The sequence below is a fragment of the Panicum virgatum genome, chromosome 5K (assembly GCF_016808335.1).
Source record: "Panicum virgatum strain AP13 chromosome 5K, P.virgatum_v5, whole genome shotgun sequence".
NCBI classification, from domain to species: Eukaryota; Viridiplantae; Streptophyta; class Magnoliopsida; order Poales; family Poaceae; genus Panicum; species Panicum virgatum.
This window is the reverse complement of record NC_053140.1, coordinates 47,266,137-47,284,527: the sequence shown is the minus strand read 5'-3', so window position 1 is coordinate 47,284,527 and position 18,391 is coordinate 47,266,137. Positions and strand designations below refer to the sequence as shown.

The 18,391-nt window shown below is 49.8% G+C and overlaps 4 protein-coding genes and 1 long non-coding RNA gene across 5 annotated transcripts; 2 read left to right on the top strand and 3 right to left on the bottom strand.

Annotated features, from left to right (window-relative positions):
• The first annotated feature begins 94 nt into the window (after positions 1 to 94).
• LOC120707924 (probable WRKY transcription factor 65) lies at positions 95 to 1,911 on the top strand. The gene is made up of 2 exons (XM_039992986.1): positions 95 to 924; positions 1,050 to 1,911. The coding sequence occupies exons 1-2, from the start codon at positions 617 to 619 to the stop codon at positions 1,636 to 1,638; spliced, it is 897 nt and encodes a 298-aa protein (XP_039848920.1). The 5' UTR covers positions 95 to 616; the 3' UTR covers positions 1,639 to 1,911.
• A 1,013-nt stretch (positions 1,912 to 2,924) lies between these two features.
• On the bottom strand, positions 2,925 to 3,590 carry LOC120707927. Its single transcript, XR_005689174.1, has 2 exons — positions 3,160 to 3,590; positions 2,925 to 3,053 (listed from the first exon to the last, which is right to left on the bottom strand). It is a non-coding gene; the product is annotated as an uncharacterized LOC120707927 (long non-coding RNA).
• Positions 3,591 to 5,243: 1,653 nt separating this feature from the next.
• Positions 5,244 to 6,838, top strand: LOC120707925. Its single transcript, XM_039992987.1, has one exon. It carries the CDS (start codon positions 6,083 to 6,085, stop codon positions 6,503 to 6,505), a length of 423 nt encoding a protein of 140 aa, XP_039848921.1. The 5' UTR covers positions 5,244 to 6,082; the 3' UTR covers positions 6,506 to 6,838.
• LOC120707923 (chaperone protein dnaJ C76, chloroplastic-like) lies at positions 6,694 to 9,410 on the bottom strand. The gene is made up of 9 exons (XM_039992985.1): positions 8,980 to 9,410; positions 8,574 to 8,702; positions 8,352 to 8,481; positions 8,146 to 8,266; positions 7,869 to 7,950; positions 7,665 to 7,715; positions 7,426 to 7,464; positions 7,212 to 7,305; positions 6,694 to 7,111 (listed from the first exon to the last, which is right to left on the bottom strand). Exons 1-9 carry the CDS (start codon positions 9,229 to 9,231, stop codon positions 6,987 to 6,989), a joined length of 1,023 nt encoding a protein of 340 aa, XP_039848919.1. The 5' UTR covers positions 9,232 to 9,410; the 3' UTR covers positions 6,694 to 6,986.
• A 2,151-nt stretch (positions 9,411 to 11,561) lies between these two features.
• LOC120707922 (probable alpha,alpha-trehalose-phosphate synthase [UDP-forming] 7) lies at positions 11,562 to 16,084 on the bottom strand. The gene is made up of 3 exons (XM_039992984.1): positions 13,601 to 16,084; positions 12,590 to 12,863; positions 11,562 to 12,247 (listed from the first exon to the last, which is right to left on the bottom strand). Exons 1-3 carry the CDS (start codon positions 15,649 to 15,651, stop codon positions 11,915 to 11,917), a joined length of 2,658 nt encoding a protein of 885 aa, XP_039848918.1. The 5' UTR covers positions 15,652 to 16,084; the 3' UTR covers positions 11,562 to 11,914.
• Between the last annotated feature and the right edge of the window lie 2,307 nt (positions 16,085 to 18,391).

Here is an 18,391-nt window from a genome sequence, read left to right as displayed (position 1 = left end):
GGCACTGTTGCAGCGCGTGGGCATGACAGCGAGCTGAACCTGATGGTTTCTTTCGCCCCCCAAACAACCACGCCCCCCTCTGCTGCAATCCCACACCAACCACTCCAACGCATATTGCGTATGCTAATATGCTAGTAGTAGATTAGTACTAGTTCCTCTCCTCATCTGATTCCCGATCAGAGGAAGCAACTGCTGACAGATGAGAGGGGAGTTGATCGATCAGGACATGGGAAAGTTGGGGAGACGTCGCCGTCACACGCTCGCCTTCCCAAGACTGTCCGGGCTGTCTCTCCATTTTGTTTAAGCTCCCGGCCTCGAAGCCAAGCAATGGTTAGCCCTGCGTGCGCGGCCACGACCCCACGTCGCCCCCCGCCAATCACACCGCACGAACTGCGAGCGCGACAGCGTCACCGCGACGTCGTCGCCTCGTGGGAGTAGTTTTAGCTCACTTCCGCACCGCAACCGCCGTTTCTTTATATCCCGCGGGTGAGCGCGTCTGCCTCGAGGCAGCCGGTGACATCGGATTTCGGATCAGGCCAAGAACTGCTCCACCAGCTAGCTAGCTAGCCCGGCGTCGCGGCTCCGTTCGAATTCGGATCGATCGCGTCGTCGCGCCATGGACGGCGAGTGGAGCGACGGGGCGGCGGCGGTGTCCGACGGCGAGAGCAAGGTTGGTCCGGTACATGGTGTTCCGGCGGACGATTGCCCCGGGTCGCCGGTGTCGTCACCGCCAGCGCCGTCGACGGCGGCGCCAGCTGCGAGCGGGAGGCGGCGGTCGGCGAACAAGCGGGTGGTGACCGTGCCGCTGGCTGACATGAGCGGCCCGCGGCCCAAGGGCGCCGGCGGCGAGGGCAACACGCCGACGGACTCGTGGGCGTGGCGCAAGTACGGCCAGAAGCCCATCAAGGGCTCCCCTTTCCCGAGGTACGCGCGACACGCCGACACGAGAGCTGATCGGCCATGTCCATCCTTTCTTCTCCTGCGTTCTTCGAGTTCTTGCGCACGCTGCACGCAGCACGTTTTGATCTGGGGGCCGGTCTGGGGCGCAGGGCGTACTACAGGTGCAGCAGCAACAAGGGGTGCCCGGCGAGGAAGCAGGTGGAGCGAAACAGGGCCGAGCCGGACATGGTGATCGTCACCTACTCCTTCGAGCACAACCACTCCAACGCGGCGCCGAGGGCGGCGCAGCAGAACCGCCCGGCGCCGAAGCCGAAGCCAAAGCCGGCCCCACCGGAGCCGGCGGAGTCTCTGTCACCCGGCAGCCACGAAGTCGCCGGCGCGGTTGCGACGGCCGAGGGCGGCGGGGCGGCCGTCGAGGTGCACGACGACTTCCGGTGGCTCTACGACGGCGTGTCCGTCACCTCGTCGGCGTCGCCCTCCGACGTCGACGCGGCGGACGAGATGCTGTACGGGACGATGTTCTTCGGCGCCGCGCCACCCGCGCCCTTCCCCGACGAGTTCGGCGACGTCGCCGGGCTGTTCGACGGAGGAGGGGGCGGCGAGGAGGACGCGATGTTCGCGGGGCTCGGCGAGCTCCCCGAGTGCGCCATGGTGTTCCGGCGGCATGCCGGCGACGGGCTGCCGATGGGGGGCGGGGTGAAGGTCGAGCAGCCGGCGGAGAGCACAGCCATGTCGTGATGCGGCCCGGCCCGACACACTCGGTGCCGGCCCGGGCTCCAATAAAACCAGACAAACTCTTGTAGAGCTTCTTCCTCTTGATCTATCTACTTTTGGCTCCTTGCTCTCTCCCCTTTTGTCACTTAGTTTTTCTTGCATCCTTCTTTGATTGGTTCTCATACACACATACACAAATAGCACATAGAAAAATTTGAGGCATTTGCCATTGAACATAGTTGATTTGTTGTGGTGGTGAGTGAGGGCCTTGAGAAGGACACACAGATCTTTTTTTTCCTTGTCCATGGTTCGGTTGAACCATCTTCTTTCTATGCAAGATTGGGTACGTTCGGCACACACGTACTACAAAAGAGCGAGAGAATAAAAGGCAACGTTGCTTCAATCGAACAAACTCTGCCTAGCTAGGTCGCTGTCGTGCTTCGCAACTGGATAACATTGTTGAATTCTTCGTGACAACAGGGGTCCGGAAAAGAAAATCGTCTCGCCAATTTCGTGTCGGACGCAAGCTCTCTGAAAGTCTTCAGGGACATTGCCAGTTAGCTCCCATCCCGACGACAGAGTTGCAACCACATTTTCATTCCGGAAAACGAGTTGCCTGTTGCCGTGCTGCCCAGGCCTGCGACCACGCGCACGGCGGCGGTGTGAACTGCCCGCCTGCCTGCCGCTCGACACCATCTTCTTCTTCCTCCTCGTCTCGCGTCTGCCGTGTTCGTTGCCATCGGCGAGCCTAAGCCTAGCTAGCTGACAGCAACGCGGCGATACTTAGGCCGCGTTTAGTTCGCGAAAAGTTGGGTGAAAAGTCACTGTAGCACGTTTCGTTGTTACTTGACAAATAATGTCTAATTATAAACTAATTAGACTTAAAAGATTCATCTCGTGTTAATCAATTAGATTATGTAATTAGTTATTTTTTTCAACTACATTTAATGCTTCATGCATGTGTCGAAAGATTTGATGTGACGGATACTGTTGGAAAAATTTTGGGACCTTAACGGTTGACCCGACCTCCCCTTTCCGCCAATGTGCACGCACGTCGGCGACTCGCGCGCCCGTCCCCGTCGCGTAGCGCGCCACTTGATCCGAGATGGCTTTGACCGAGAGAGCGGCCGCGGCCGCGGCCGCGACCGCGACGTGATGCGCGGCGCGCGATGCAAGTTGCTTCGCCGGGAAGGAGTGCACAGCGGGCACGAGGGGAGTTAACAATTCCCCGCGAGTAAACGCTTCGCTGGCAATCAGGCTGATGTGTGATGTCCCCTATTTTTTGTTCAGGAACATTAATTTATTTTTTCTAGTATTTATGTGGATCAGATGCCGTACAGAATAACACAGATCATAGATGCTGCAACGGGCCGGGCACCTACACCTACTACACGCCTACACCATCGTCATCTGAATGCATCCGAGTCGAAGTCAGCAGACTAACAAAAATGATCGAAGTTGCGGCAGGAGTTAGCAAGAAAGTAAACTAGACAAGAAATCAGAGCGATCGCAGCAGTCTAGGCAAGCGCAGGAAATCAGTCCTACCTAGGAAGAAGCAGATCGATCCCACACGCACGCAGGTCAGCACCATAGGCAACACACTTGCACACAGCAGTAACGTACTGAATCTGAAGCTGAATCTCGGGGCGATTCTGCACATGCAGCAGGATTGCAGGTGCCACTCGGATCTCTCTCACACATGCATGCAGCCATGTAGGTCAAGGGAAACGGCATCTGCAGGCAATCGGATCCTGCGCAGGGCGGATCGCAGGGCAATTCTCCTTTGGCACGCGTGCTGCTAGCTGAAGCGAACCGAACTTCTGAATCCTCTCGCGCCTTTGTGCCAAAGACGAACTGCCCCGTAATCCACAGCCCGGCGCGGTCCACCTCAGCAATCGGCCGTTGCTGATGCTGATGATAGCTTAGCTCGTCGACGACGACTCGACGAGCTCTCGTCTCCGGCTTGTTGCCGCCTCGGCCCGGCAGGCGGCACCTTATATAGCAAAACTGGACTGGCCTCGAGAAGCAAGCGGATCCGGGGCGGCATATGCTCGGAGAGGAAGAGTATTCCGGAGGAGCTTCCTTGCTTGATGGCGATCTGGAGATCTCACGCCGGATTTTCCCCTGCAGCCGAATGTGCTGCCGGAATGGTCCGGTCCCTGCTGTCCCCGGCGGCCAGCGCGGCCTAGCTCATCTATCGCCTTCAAAAGCGAGGGCACCGAGCTCCTCTTTCTCCTCGACGCGAGTGTGGCCGCCCCCCCGGCTGCCTCAGTTCAGATGTTCCGTGGCGCCCTTCATTTTCTGGCTCTGCAATCGTTAGCTGATCAGAGATTCAGAGAACAACAATCGGCAGTCCGGCCAACTGCATGCAGGCTTCGGAAGAAGTGGTCAAGTGGCTACTTAAGTTAGAGACGGTTCATCAGGGAGGATCAGTTTACATGCCCATGCACCCCCGATGGGCGAATGGGCGATGGCAGTTGCTAGCTGCTGCCTGCTGGCGAATAGCGAGGCCGTGGGCCGAGGGCACATTCCGCCGGATCTTCCCCTGATTGCGAATGGCGAGCTTTCTCGGCTTTGGGCCTGACCGCAACACAACACTAGCTTTTCTAAATTCGAGCAGCTTTATTTTATACCCATGCATGGGTTCTGCAGAGTTGCCGTTTGCTGAATTCTGCGGTAGCCGGTAGGTGTCCGTAAGTCCAACATTTCGGTGTGAAGCAGTACTAGTGGTCCTCAGTAAGACTGAAGATGTTTTTCTTATGAAACAGGAGAGGTGAACCCCCAACCGGTTATATATAAAATAAAACAAGTCTCAATAGACAAAAAAAATGATAGGAAAAAATCTGAGAGATTACAAGGGCTTCTAGCCATTCCAACATAGCAGTAAAAGTCTTTACAACAGAGTCTCAAGAGACAAAGAATGAAAGTAAAGATTGAAGATGTTACGCAGCTGAATAAATATATGAGAAGAGGTTTTAGGACGGCCAGTGAGCAACCTTGATTATTGGAGAGATTAAGTTATAATGTTTGTATTTTTCTAAATTTATTATATTATATTATAACCGGCACTATTTTTTAATAGCGCGGCATCAGTCTCCTAAAGGTACTCATGTGGGGAGGGTTGCGTGCATGTATTTATATGTATGGTTGTGTATATTAGTGTTTGTATCTGTACTGTGTTTCTTGAAAAAAAAATGGTTGAGCAAAACTCGGCAAAATCTTTACCGCTAATAGGCTTATTAGCTAGGGCGTGAAGAAAGCCAGCTATACAAAAAAAAAGGCAAGTAAGAAAAACGATCTACATTCAAATTCACATCGAACACTGGCGACTAGCGAGAGCATGAGACTTGACGTTTTATTTTTCTCTGTCAAAAGTTAGAAAACCTGCCCTTTTAGCATATTTATGTGACATATAGCATATGCTACAGGCTGCATGCCACGAATATCCACGAAGATCTAGCAAAATCATTGGAAAAAGGAAGTACTCCAGGCCCAGGGTAGAAACACACTAGCTGCGACTGACCAATAAAGCTAGCAGCCTCAAGCGTTGCAAGTAAAACTAACCAGAACGGCCGAATGAGAATTCGTCCAACCGGATGATGCCGGCTCCATTCCGTCGCTCCCTGACCCCGGCTATAAATACAGACGGCGAAACCTAGGACGAGCAGGGAGCAAGCAGCACTCCAGCCGCAGTTCTTAACCAAAGGTGAATCAGAATTCAGAAGTGTGATAGGATCAGGACGCCTGCATTACTGGGCGAGTCTTCCTTGGCAGTGCTCGCATATCTACAGCGCTACAGCTGCAGAGCGGTCGATCGGCCGGCCACTGCCAAAGGAGATTTGCCCAGCCATGCAGCTCTGCGGCCTCAAACTAGCGTGATCTTGTGCCTGCATGCGGTGCGTGATCTTGTTCGTTCCCGTTTCTGCCAATCCTCCATTTCTTTCTTCTTCTTCTGTGCAAGCATGGGCTTGGACGCACGCAGCCGAAGGGTCGACTCCGTTTCCAGCCCAGGAAGGCTCATGAGGCTTCTCTCCTCCGTCCGGCTCCGCCGCGCCGCGTTCAACCAAAGGTGTCCGGTCCAGCTCGCTCTGAGGCTGGCAAGAGGCCCCACTGGCCAGCTCCCCCTGGGCCCGCTCACGTCGCCCACCCTGAGCTGCCTGGCCTTCCTGAAAAGCCGTGCAAAAGATGGACTTTTTGGTCACGTCCAGCCGTGCTGCATGCGCATTGGCACCGAGCCGTTGCGGCACCGGTAGTCTGCTGGTACGTGGTACCCGACCCAAATAAAGCGACCATTTCAAACGGGACACGGCCGGGCACGGGACACCGAGCCAAAGCTCAAGCTGGCGTCCATGCCGTCCAAGGCCAAATCCCCCATCGCTTCCGATTCTTTTCTGCAATTCTAGCTGCTAGCTGCGCACCCTGCCAAACCAAACCCACAGGATCGCGTGCTCTACTTGTAGCCCGAGAAATGGAGGGGGACGGCATCTTGGCGGCCATGGATTCCCTGTGGTTCCACTCCAACGTCCTCCTCCATCCGCCTTCCAAGCACAAGCAGGGAGCGTGCGCGGAGGAGCCCAAGCCCGGGCAGCAGCAGGATTCGGCCGAGACGACCTGCGCTAGCTCTGGCCAGCAGGCTCCCAGCGGCGTTGAGGAGGCCGCACAGGCGGTGGCAACGCGGCGCGGCGGAGCGGCCGCGAGGTGCCTCGGGGACAGGGAGTGGGACGAGCGCGTGGTGGCTTGGCACAAGGAGCTGAGGCGGCGGACGCGCGCCGCCGCGGCGGCCCGGTGCTCGCGGGCGCAGGCCCGGATGCCGCCGCCCGGGGAAGGCGGCGTGGCCATGAAGGCGCACATCAGGTCCTGGGCTCACGCTGTCGCGTGCTCCGTCAGATAAGCACCCCTCGATTCAGAAACTTCCGCAGTGTTTGCGCTTCTATGTCGAATGCGACACCCATTCTTTGCTGCATCTCTGAATAAACGCATCTGTTCTGTTCATGGTTGTGTGCTTGCGGAGCATTGTGACGAATCCTGCTGCTCACCTTTCCAGTTTGATCACATGAAGCTGAGACAACGAGTTTCATAAAATCCCAAGTGTATGCATGTGTCCATGCTTCAGACAAAATCATGATTGTAAGAGAAGCAAGTGCCGCATTTTTGTGTGCAGTTGTTTCGCGTCTGGGATTTACAGGTATGGGCAATGGACGAACTGAGCTATCACTAACAGAGGATTTACAGGTATAGGATGTGGAATCGAGGGCGGGAGAGCTACCGCTATACAGGCTACAGCTCTCCTGTGAATAATTAGGCTATACATGATGTAAATTGGGGGTTAAGTATCGGCTGCAGTACTGCATAAATCTCCCATTGCCGTGTTCTCACTCCTTGTTGGACACTGCCTCTGGTAGTTTGAATGTGGGGGGCTTGTCGGCGCCTTTCCTCGAGTACTCTCGCCACCTCCTCGCCGCCGCCGCCGCTCGCTTAGCTCTCTCCTTTGTCTCCTCTGTTTAATGTGTTAGCAGGAACATTAAGAAGGCATAGGTGAAGGTTAGAAAATACTGAAAGCACAGGCAATTGCTAAAGACTAAATGTGCTAGTTTTACCATTCTTCTGGTATCTTGTTGGTGCTCCCCAGATATCACTCCATGAGCCGCCCTTACTGGAATCATCTTGGCTCACCCGCCTTCTCACCTTTTCCTGCAATACGCAGACAAGTTCAGAACAATGTGCAAGCAGTCCATATATGAGTAGTGAGAAATTTCTGATCCTGGAAATTTTGGTATAGCACTTTCATGTGTATCAAACAGAAAAATTTACCAGGACTTTGGCTTGTCTTTTCTCCCAACGTGAACTTGCCTGACGACAAGGAATCAAACATAAAAGAACAGGTTAACAAGATGTGAGAAATCTGTACGTTGTTTTCTAACTCCGAAATTAAAGTTTATTTCATCTTCCGGAGGTGAGTGCAGTTGCAACAAAAACCACGGCAATGTTTAGGATCCGCAACATACTACAACTAACTGTTGTAAACAAAAGTTATATGAAGTAGAGATTACCATCCGGAACACATCAATGGAACCTCCCATCCCAGCAAGCATCAATCCAACCTGATGAAATGGGGGCAAAAATATCATATGATAGTACAAGGTAGGATAACATCCCTAGTTGGAAGGTTGGTTCTATCATTAACTAGCAAAATTCACAATAATAATCTTACAAACATGATCATGCCATCGAAATTATCAGGACGAAATTCTTACATTTACTCTCTCTACTCTGCGCATTTCATCCTCAAGGAGTGATAGTTGTGCAGCTGAAGTCCAATGAATGCAGTCAACTGGACTGAACATAAATGGAAGTTTATCAGAACAATATCAGTAGTATTCAGGATTTCAGACCAGCAGGAAAATTATTTTCTCCACTTTGCAATTTTTTGTTTCGACGAATTTTTGCACTAAATTTCAAGCGAGGAAGCTTGGATAATTGATAGATTAAAAAACAAAATTCAAAGTAAAAAAAGGACTTTGGCATTCATACCAACTCTCGATAGCTTCTTCAATCAGTTCTATGTCGCCTGACTGGTCATAAACTCTTGCCCGTCCAAAATCTTCCTCAATTTGAAAGACCTTAGAACACACATTAGCACAGTTCTTGCATCCTGCAGGAATGTGGGCAGAGCATAATTAAAAGCTTCTTTAATTGGTTCCAAATAAAATTTCTGTTCAGGGCAAAGTCATCAATACCTATGCAGCTAAACTCATCGACAAACACGTGATCCTGGGGTGCACTGTCATCCAAGAAAGGATTGGTTGCAGTAGCAGCGTATCCATGGATCTCATCATACACTGCCCGTTGGATGGGATCGGTAAGCACCTGGTTTTCACTTACTCATATTAACGTCACAGATAAATTGCTGTACGGCTCTATATAACATGTTTAGAAAATGGCAGGAGTTAGGATTGTACCGTGTAAACCTCGTTGATAAACATGCAGAAATTCGTCACATCAGGGTCATTCCCACTAAGATCAGGATGGCATGACTTCATGCAATTGTAGTACGCTTTCTTAATCTGCTTAGGTGTTGCATCTGGCATCTGAAAACATCAAGAATAATTTCTAAGTGTGTTATAGTACTGCTAATGATGCAACAAACACTCCAATTTATGTTTTTGAGAGGAACCATGGCAAGTGCTCTGCCTTTTTCATTATACAGAACAATTTTGGTTTCATAGTAAAAGGAAAAAGGACTGTTTATGTTCTTTTTTTTTAAAAAAAAACTAAGACTGATTATGTTACACTACTGCCAAACCAGAAAATTCAAAAGAGTGGGGAAAAAATGCAAAACGATTGCTTCGAAGATGAAGCACCTACCACGCCAAGAACAGCGTAATAATCTTCAGCGACGCCACCATCCGAGCTGCGAGACTCCGCCGCCACCGCTTCCACCCTCAAGCCCCTACTTCCCCACGTCCTCCGACACCGGTGCCGGTCTCTTCTTCCTGCCCCGGCCAACCACGTGATGGCATATCGCAGTGAGCTGCCGGAGCAGGGGACCGCCGTTGAGGCCGCATGGAACTTGGTGACGGAGTCCGCGAGCAGCGGCGGGGAAAGGAGAGGAGCCATCAGATGAGACGGCAGCGTGTATCTGATCTGGCTCCCGCGAGAGGGAGGGAGGAGAAGGAAGGCGGTGTGGATCCGGAATCCGGTGGCCGGTGGGGTTCGCCTGCTCTGTTTTCCGGTCCGTTTTCTTGGCGCCCTTGAGTTTATTTTGGTTTTTCTCCGCCACTCCTCTCCTGCGATTTTTCTGTGCCGTTTCGAAATATCGACCTTGCTGATGACCATATTTTGCGCTAGATCCCTTAACCTTTCTTCGAAACATATCCAACAGCGACACATTTTCTTATAGGATTCCCTACTTTTATAGAAAGCATAGGTTTTGTTATGGGAAAATTTGATTCATGCCACCACAACTCTGTGAAATTGGGTGTCATGTTGAAAATCATGTCACTCAATGGCATGATTTTCAACATGAGATCCAATTTTAAAAAATTGGAGTGGCATGGATCCAACTGACCCTTTTGTTATATCCAACAGCGACATGTCCCACTAACTTGCAAACATTGAAGAATGTTGGAGAGTTAAGATGAGAATCTCTCCTCGTTAGCAGGAGAAATGAAAAAAAAATCTTACGACGAATCAAACCTATACATCCCGTGATAAATTGTAGCAATGAGGATAATAATACTTTCTAATGGTTGTACTACCATCCAGACACCCTTTATTAATCTCAATTACTTACAACGTGGCTTCATACAAACAACAAAATTAAGATGAAAACATGTTGAACGTTATCATGCCATAGATAGCTATCCCATTCCAGATTAGTACTCCTCGAGCGCCTAACTTTCATCCCTCAGAATCATGTGGACCAAAATAATGAAAAATATGCCCTGTTGAAGGCAAGGCAAGGAACGGAAAATGTCTGGAGTCACCATCACCTAACATTTGTCGCTTTGTCAAATGCAATGGATGAATAACGAAAAATGCATGATTTTCTTCAGCCCATTGATAAAATTTGACCTGGAAGGGGCAATGTGCATATTTTCTTGCACAAAATTGTGGAGGGGAAGAGGATTGAGGTGGGCTGCAGTGAAGACCGAAGAGATAGTAGCATCTCCTCGTCCGTGTTGTTTTTGAGAATGACATGGATCGCCAGGAATATTGTTGGTGATTATAAAATCTCAACTTTGTTATGGTCACCTGGCATCCTCAGTGCCTCCACCTTTGCAATTTATCTTGCAGAGTGGGCCCACATTCTCAAGTAAAAAATCCTTGGATGGGCACGTGGGCCCTGTTGTTTTTGACACATGTTGGGTGCCACAGACAAGACTGAACCGAAAGAATATTTCTGTTCTTTCGGAGGATAGATTGTGAAAATACTCAGCTACATGGAGCATGATGGATAAGAGGGCACTAGGTCAGGGCATAATTTTTTGAACTAGAACCCCGAATCCAAAATATCCAAATCCACTTCTGAAATACCCGAAACCGAATACCCGATAGCTATTTCAGGTACAACGTTGCAAAATCCGAATTTAGTTCGGAATAGGGTATGGTATACCCTCCCGGACGGGAAGGGTTGTTGGTGGCCATATGCGAGGGAATGATGAAGATAGCAGGTGTAAGAGGGGTTTTATGCAAATATTTGATCAATTTTAGGAGTATTTTGTGTAAATATTCAGATAGCGATCCAATTTATAAAGTTGTGTGTAAATATTTGAAAATTATTAGGTTGGCTGTCTACGCTCGTATGGGACGCCCTGTAGCCACTCTCGATCTAACTTGGTCTTCCCTTTCCTACTGCTCACGATCACATTTCTGATTCCTCCTTTCCTTGTTGAAAGCCACAAGTTGAGTCCACCACTGCTAGCAAAACCTGGATCCAAGGACAAGACTACATTAGTTGGTTCAGGAGAGTTGACAGATGGTACTCCATCATGCATGATGTGGGAGGGTACAGAGAGCAACTGAGATCACTCATGTATGGGGAAATGGAAACTACGAGATGCATATCTGGTATGCAGGGAATAGCTTGCGCAGTCACTGCTTATTTGTCTTTTTTACGTTTTTCCTTGTGAGTTTTGTGACCATGCCCAGCAGCTGAAGTTGGTCCTTTAACTGATCACGAAGAGCATATGAACCGCTTAAGAAGTGGATACGCCCTGCTCTTTAATTTTCGTTGTACCGTGTATGCTGTTCCATTCCCTAGATTCATTCAGTTTCTTTCTGTTTAACTGAAGTTTCTGCTATATTTTGAAATGGACGAACAATAAGCCTCTTCCAGGAATTGTACTAGTTTCTGCTTGCATTGGCTTCATGTGCACAGATTTTTCCACTGAAAAAAGACGGTTAAGATGGTACGTACCAACAGTAGGGTAAATCCCAATGTCAGCTACTACTAATCCCGACTTATATTCTACAAACTTGCAGGAATACTCCATTCCTCAATACTGTACCTGATACCAAGTTAAAAGAAGTCAAAGGATGCCGCCATGAATTCTTCCCTCAAGACATTTTTTCCCTATCTAGACAACATGAGAATTACTCTAGCACTACCATAAGGAAAAATGGAACAAAGAAGCAAAAAATAAAGAAACAACTAGGTTATTGACATTTATCCAACTAGGGTATTGCTAATTTTTCATTTCCTGCCAAACGAAATCGGCTTCAGTTTTTGTCAGAAGACTTGCTGGTGGCATTGTCACATCAGCCAAGGAATTCGACATCTCCAGGACATCTCATGTCATCACCATGCTTCCTCCAATGTAGATGGTACCTCTGTTTCTTCCGGTGAACCAGAGCCGGCCTCTTCCGATGCATCGGCAAGTGCCTCAAGCATGTTCAGAACATCATTAGCATCGTCCAAATAGTAAATAGCCTTGCTTGGTTTCTGGCCGACTGTGCAGGCATACAACGAGGTTTGGGGATCAACCATGCTCCTACTCATGATATCAGCAATCTTTTCAAACATATCCTCATCTGATCTATCGTCACCAATGCAGAGAACAAAATCTGCTTGCCTTTCCTTCTCCATGAGAGTTGAAAGGATCTTCTCTGCAACAAATCCTTTGCTGACAGCCTGCAGTTCAACAAGCTTGGATTTAAAAAAGGGTAGCAAGTAACTGGATCACTGCTAAAGATAACTCATTTTCAACACAAAACCAGGCTAGGATTTGATGACCAAGTTTCATAGCAAATAAAACTTAGGTTTATGGAAGCTAAGCATATGCAAATTCAATTTCTCATTCTCCTTGGCAAAATATTCGATGCTATTAATATGGCCTGTATGTCATAGACTAGAAATCGTAGTAGATTACATTGACTTTAACACCATCATCAGGCAAACAGAACAAACACTAATGAACTACTATTTGATAACACTATGCAAAGTATATTAGTGATGTTTGGAGATATCAAATACCTGAGGTTTAACTTCTACGATATGTTGGCCGCTCTTTACAGAGACTGGCTCATTGGCAAGGACACTTTCCAAGTGATCTAACATTTCTTTTGCTTGTGATGATCCAAAACCAGGGCCAGCATCTTGGTGGTGCCAAACCAAAGCACTCTCTTTGGTTTCGATATATGATCCATCAGTTGCCTCTGTGTACAGTTTCATTACCGGCTCAGCCATATGCATCCATTCAAATTCTGGGCTCTGATTTTGTATTTGCCACTGTTCATCTCTGGTCCACCTGCAGACATAAGCAGCTATTGAGGTATGTCCCAAACTTCCTAAAGAAAAACAATGTTTGCCCAACCTCACAAATATTCAAAAAGAATTCTATAGAACCATCAAAGAACACAGAAGTTTCAGAGTTTGTTCTACAGTTTACAAACAAGCATTTCCTATATGCAGGATGCAGAGCTGGAATGTTTATCCATTTGCAGCCTAGTTTATCTCCCAGCCGGGGTAAACGGACCCGCTTATTGCCAATAGCCCAACTATCAATCAGACCTTTTAGTGTGCTTCTGCTTGATTGAGCCATCAAAAACATATCGCCTCTAAAATACTCCAACTAAACAATGGTGATATGTTAAGCTTTTTCAGTCATGTTGTAGTGCTGTAAGTATGTGAGATAAAATATCGATCCATGGGGTTGATACATAAAGATTTCTTGATGCTATCAGCATCGTGCAGATAATGCAAGTGAGTTTCTTGTCTTTCTAGTATTTTTTTAAATGAACATGTTGTCAGCATGACAACATGTGCATGAACCATGTATACCACAATGCTGTTTCATCTAAAGGGCTTTCGCCAAAGTAATTATGAAAAGTGGAAAAATAATCCTTCTTCACTTTCTTTTAAGACAGTGGGATTCATTCACATTAACAGATGGAAAATGAATACCAGGTGTATCATATGACAAAAGGGCAATGAAAGACACTGAAGAACTGTAATAGAGTCATGAAAACCAGGTAATGACTATACCTCATAAAGTAGCCGTGTTCAGCAGCAATGCCAAGCTCTGGGCAAGGGTAAAACCATTTTTCAAGGCTATCCCTTCCTCTTCCACTTACAATAAAAACAACATTCTTCTTATCAGCACATAGAGTATTCATCATGCTAACAATAGTTTCATTTGGAGTCTTGTCTATTGTAGTTTGTGGTACTAAAGTTCCATCATAGTCCAGTAGTATGACCCGGCTCTTTGACTTCTTGTAATCCGCAACAATAGAATCCACTGTAAGCTTTTTGAAATTCCTGTCAAGGGCAACGACTCTAAATCCAAATCCTAGTCCAATACCCCAGCATCTTCTCCTAAAATGGTCCCTACAGCTTCTCTCGAAGTCATGAATAAAGCTCTTAGACCAATAGGCAACATCGTGTGAGCTGACATACCGATAGTGCTTCTCATGCCGCAGTTGCTTCTCATTATCAGATGAAGCGATGGACTCGTTCATTGCCTCTGCTGTTGACTCAATGTTCCAGGGGTTTACCCGAATTGCTCCACTCAGTGATGGTGAGCAACCAATGAATTCTGAGACAACTAGCATACTCTTGCCCCTTGGTCTATCATCCCCAGACCCATCCAAACCTGGGATTCCCTGCCTGCACACGATGTATTCATAAGGTGTAAGGTTCATCCCATCCCTGACTGCGGTGACAACGACACACTCGGCAATGGTGTAATAAGCCATCCTCTCGACACTCGACAGTGCCCTGTTGACAAGCACGACAGGACTATATCCAGGCCGTCCAAACTGGTCATTGATCCTCTTGCAACTCTGCTCAATCTTTGCCTGCAGCTCTTCCAGTTCTTTCCTGCTGCCGCCCTTTGGGTTTGCAATCTGCACCAGCACTGCTCGGCCCTGCCATTTCGGGTGCGCCTTGAGCATCTGTTCAAATGCAAGAATCTTCAGATCAATCCCCTTGAAAATGTCCATATCATCCACACCAAGCAAGACAGTCTTCCGATTGAATTGGCTCCGGAGCTCCGCGACCTTCCGCTCGAGGTCAGGCTTCTGGAGCAATGACTGCAGGTGCTCCATGTTTATCCCAACAGGCATGATCTTGATCCCCACGGTGCGTCCAAAGTAATCGAGGCCAATGTATCCCCTCTTGGATTGGTAGTCGATCCCGAGCATGCGGCTGCAGCAGGAGAGGAAATGCCGGGCGTAATCGAAGGTGTGGAAGCCGATGAGATCGCAGTTGAGCAGCGATTTGAGGATCTCGTCGCGGACGGGGAGAGAGCGGTAGAGCTCCGACGAAGGGAAGGGGCTGTGCAGGAAGAAGCCGATGCGGAGGCGGTTGAACCGGCGGCGCAGGAAGGAGGGGAGGGCGAGGAGGTGGTAGTCGTGGATCCAGACGTAGTCGTCGTCGGGGTTGAGGACCTCGATGACGCGCTGGGAGAAGAGCTTGTTGGCGAGGACGTAGGCCTCCCAGTGGGAGCGGTCGAAGCGGCCGCCGTGGTCGGCGGTGGAGTAGGGGAGCATGTAGTGGATGAGCGGCCAGAGCGTCTGCTTGCAGAAGCCGTGGTAGAAGCGGTCGCAGAGGTCCTTGGGGAGGAAGGCCGGGATGCAGCGGAAGCGGTCGAGGAGCGCCTGCGCGACGTCGTCCTGGTCGGCGGGGGGGACGTCGGCGTGGAGGGAGCCGACGTAGAGGACCTCCATGTCCATGTCGTCGGGGAGGCCGTCGCGGAGGTGGAAGAGGAGCGAGTCCTCGTCCCAGGTGAAGCTCCACCCGCGGCCGTCGGGGCGGCGCTCCCCGCGCACGGGGAGCGTGTTGGCGACGACGATGAGGCGGTCGCCGGCGAGCGAGGACTGCGCGTCGGAGGCGACGCTGCCAGCGCGGTCCTCGTCGAGGTCCGCGAACGTGCCGGGCGTCGTGCTGGTCCGCTGCATCCGCCTGGCCCGCGGCGGACGGCCCCCGGCCCCGGCCCCGCCGGCGGCCGTTCCCCCTCCGCCGCCGCCGCCGTAGTCGAGGGCGGAGAGGTTGCCGTTGGCGAGATCGAGCAGGTTGGTGTAGGATCGCGAGAACATGGCGAGCGATTGGACGAAACGCGCCTGCCCCCGGATTCCGGCCCCCGGTTCCGCCTCGATTGAATTGCTCAAATTGATTCAGAAAGAGAGGGAGGGGGTGCCGCGGAAGCTGGGCTCTGCCGTGTGAAATCTTCTCTGCATGGCCTGCCCAAAAAAAAAAATCTTCTGTGCATGGCTCCATGGACGCATGCAAGGACGCCGTGTGCTGGTGTGGCCGGGGCGAGGGCGCCTGACGCGGACAAAACCGATACGGCTGGGGCGCCAGCTATGTTGGAGCAGGGCCAGGGCCGCTCACGGGGATCCCGGTCTGCGCTGTGCCGGTGGGCTACGCGACGCCTGCTTGGCGCTTTGGCGCCCAGGCACAGCGGCGCACCCTCGTCGGCTCTGCGGCCATGAATGCGTGCGGGTGCGGGTAGCAGACCGAGGAGGCGAGTACCGGAGGAAAATGGCAATGATAATGTTCGGGCCCTTTGGATGACTCTCTTTGGAGGAAACCCAAATTAAAATAGTATGCTTTTCTGCTCTTTTTTATGCTGATGAAAAGATGCCATTTCTGCACGCGGATCCTGCTAGTTGTTCTCAAATGGCAGGTGGGGCCTACAGAAGAAGGTGCTGTCCTGCCGTACACAACACAAGGCAGACTGGCAGAGCTACCTCTCCGTGGGCCGGGTCCACTTGGCAGTGCGTGGGCCGTCCACAATCCTCAGTGGAGATGCTGACATGGATTATGGCCATTCGTGCGCATCATTCTTCCTCGAACGCAAAGGCGCTGTTTAGATATCTTTACCTGTAAAACCCGTAAACACAAAAAAATATCACATCGAATATTGGGACACATACAGTACTAAATAAAGTCTATTTATAATTTTTTGCACAATCGCGAGACGAATCTAATGAGGCTACTTAATCTATGATTTGCAATAGTGATACTACAGTAACCATCCGCTAATTATGAATTAATCATAGATTAATTAGCATCATTAGATTCGTCTCGCGATTTACAACCCATGTATGTAAAAAATTTTGTAAATAGACTTCATTTAGTACTTCAAATTAGTAAAATTCCAACATAAAATTTTTACAAATAAAAAACTAAACACGGCCAAATTCATCCTTTCTCGAAAACGTTCGTCTGCATCCAGTGATCCAACTGACAGTCGTACACGCACCCTCCAGCGTGTGGTGGTGTTCCATCACTGACGCACTATTTTGTGCAACTGCCATGCTGTTCTGCAGGAAACAAATATCAAGAACGAGAGGTTACCACTCACTACCATGATTTATCTTCAAGCGCGATAGTATCAGGAATAACAGCGGAGAAGATCACAGCCTAGGAAACACAGTGTTGACATTTAGTCCTGCCAGTTATCTTTGACAGTTATGCCAGGCTAAAATACTTTTATTGCTAAACATAACTTGGCATTGAGAATCTCCAAGAGTTTGCTAAATGAGGTTGGTATCCTAGAAAATTTGACAAAATAAAAATAAATAGCCTCCAACAATTTAGCAACCAACTTGGCATTTTTGGGAACTTGGCAAATTCTACACATTCAACGCGCATATATACGCGCGCGGAAACGCTTTGGCATCACGGTCTCCGTCGTCTCCGCGACTCTTGGACGGAGGTGGAGCACGTACAGGGATGCTGCTTCCTCTTCTACCCCGCGCCCTCTCCTGCTGCAGTTGGTCGCCGACGACGCTGGCCGGCGCCGGCCGCTCCGCGCACCCGACTGCCAGCTTCACCCGTCGCAGTCCGCCATTGCCGCCGCCGTCCTCTAGCTCGCCGTGGAGCTCCCCTTTCCAACCCTCCTCCTCCCAAGGTAGACCCCAAAATCGGTTCCCCTAGTCTCCGTGAAGCCCTTCCCCCTGTCCTCCCTCGCCGCCGGCTTCACCCGCGTGAGGTTGACGGAGTCGCAGTCCACCATTGCCGCCGCCGTCCTCCAGCTCGCCGTGGAGCTCCCCTTTCCGACCCTCCTCCTCCCAAGCTAGACCCCAAAATCGGTTCCCCTGTCCTCCCTCGCCGCCGGATTTCGGCCGGCCATGTCCGCCCCTCCCCTGAACTCCGGCCAGGGACCCATTTGCAATCGCCCAAAAAGATCCAGGGGCCCAATTGCAAAGGTTGTGTTCTTGTGGGCCTTCTTTTCTCATTTTGCCAAGTCCAAAATAGCAAACTCTTGGAGATAGTTTTTTTTTTAACTTGGCATATATTTTAGCAAGTTGTCAAATCACAAATTTTGTCAAGTTAATTTTGGCAAACTTTTGAAGATGCTCTGAGTTGGCAACATAATCGAGGCTCTTAAGAAAAGGTAATAGTCTAATCGAGTAGGAGAGAAAATGAACAAGGAAAGGAAAAGGGGATGAGAGCAAAGGAGAGAGAAGACAGGAGATTAGATGATAATTTATTTTGAAGAAACTACGAATTAGGAGATACTCAGTTACTAGTGTAATTCACTCCGTTCGGCTGTTGGATCCAGCTCCAGCCCAATAGTATTTTTCTCTCACACCACTCCAGCCACCAGCTCCAGCTCCAGCCAGCCAAATAATATTTTTCTCTCACACCATTCCAGCTCCAGCCTCCAGCTCCAGTCTGCCGAACGCAGTGATTATTAACACCACATGATAAGTAGTATATAACTATCTGTTTATGTCTGGGTTGGGATTGTCCTAATATATATATGTGTGGCAGCAGTGCACATTAGTTTGATCTGATGAATAAAGGTTTGTCGCCAGAGCCCTTTTT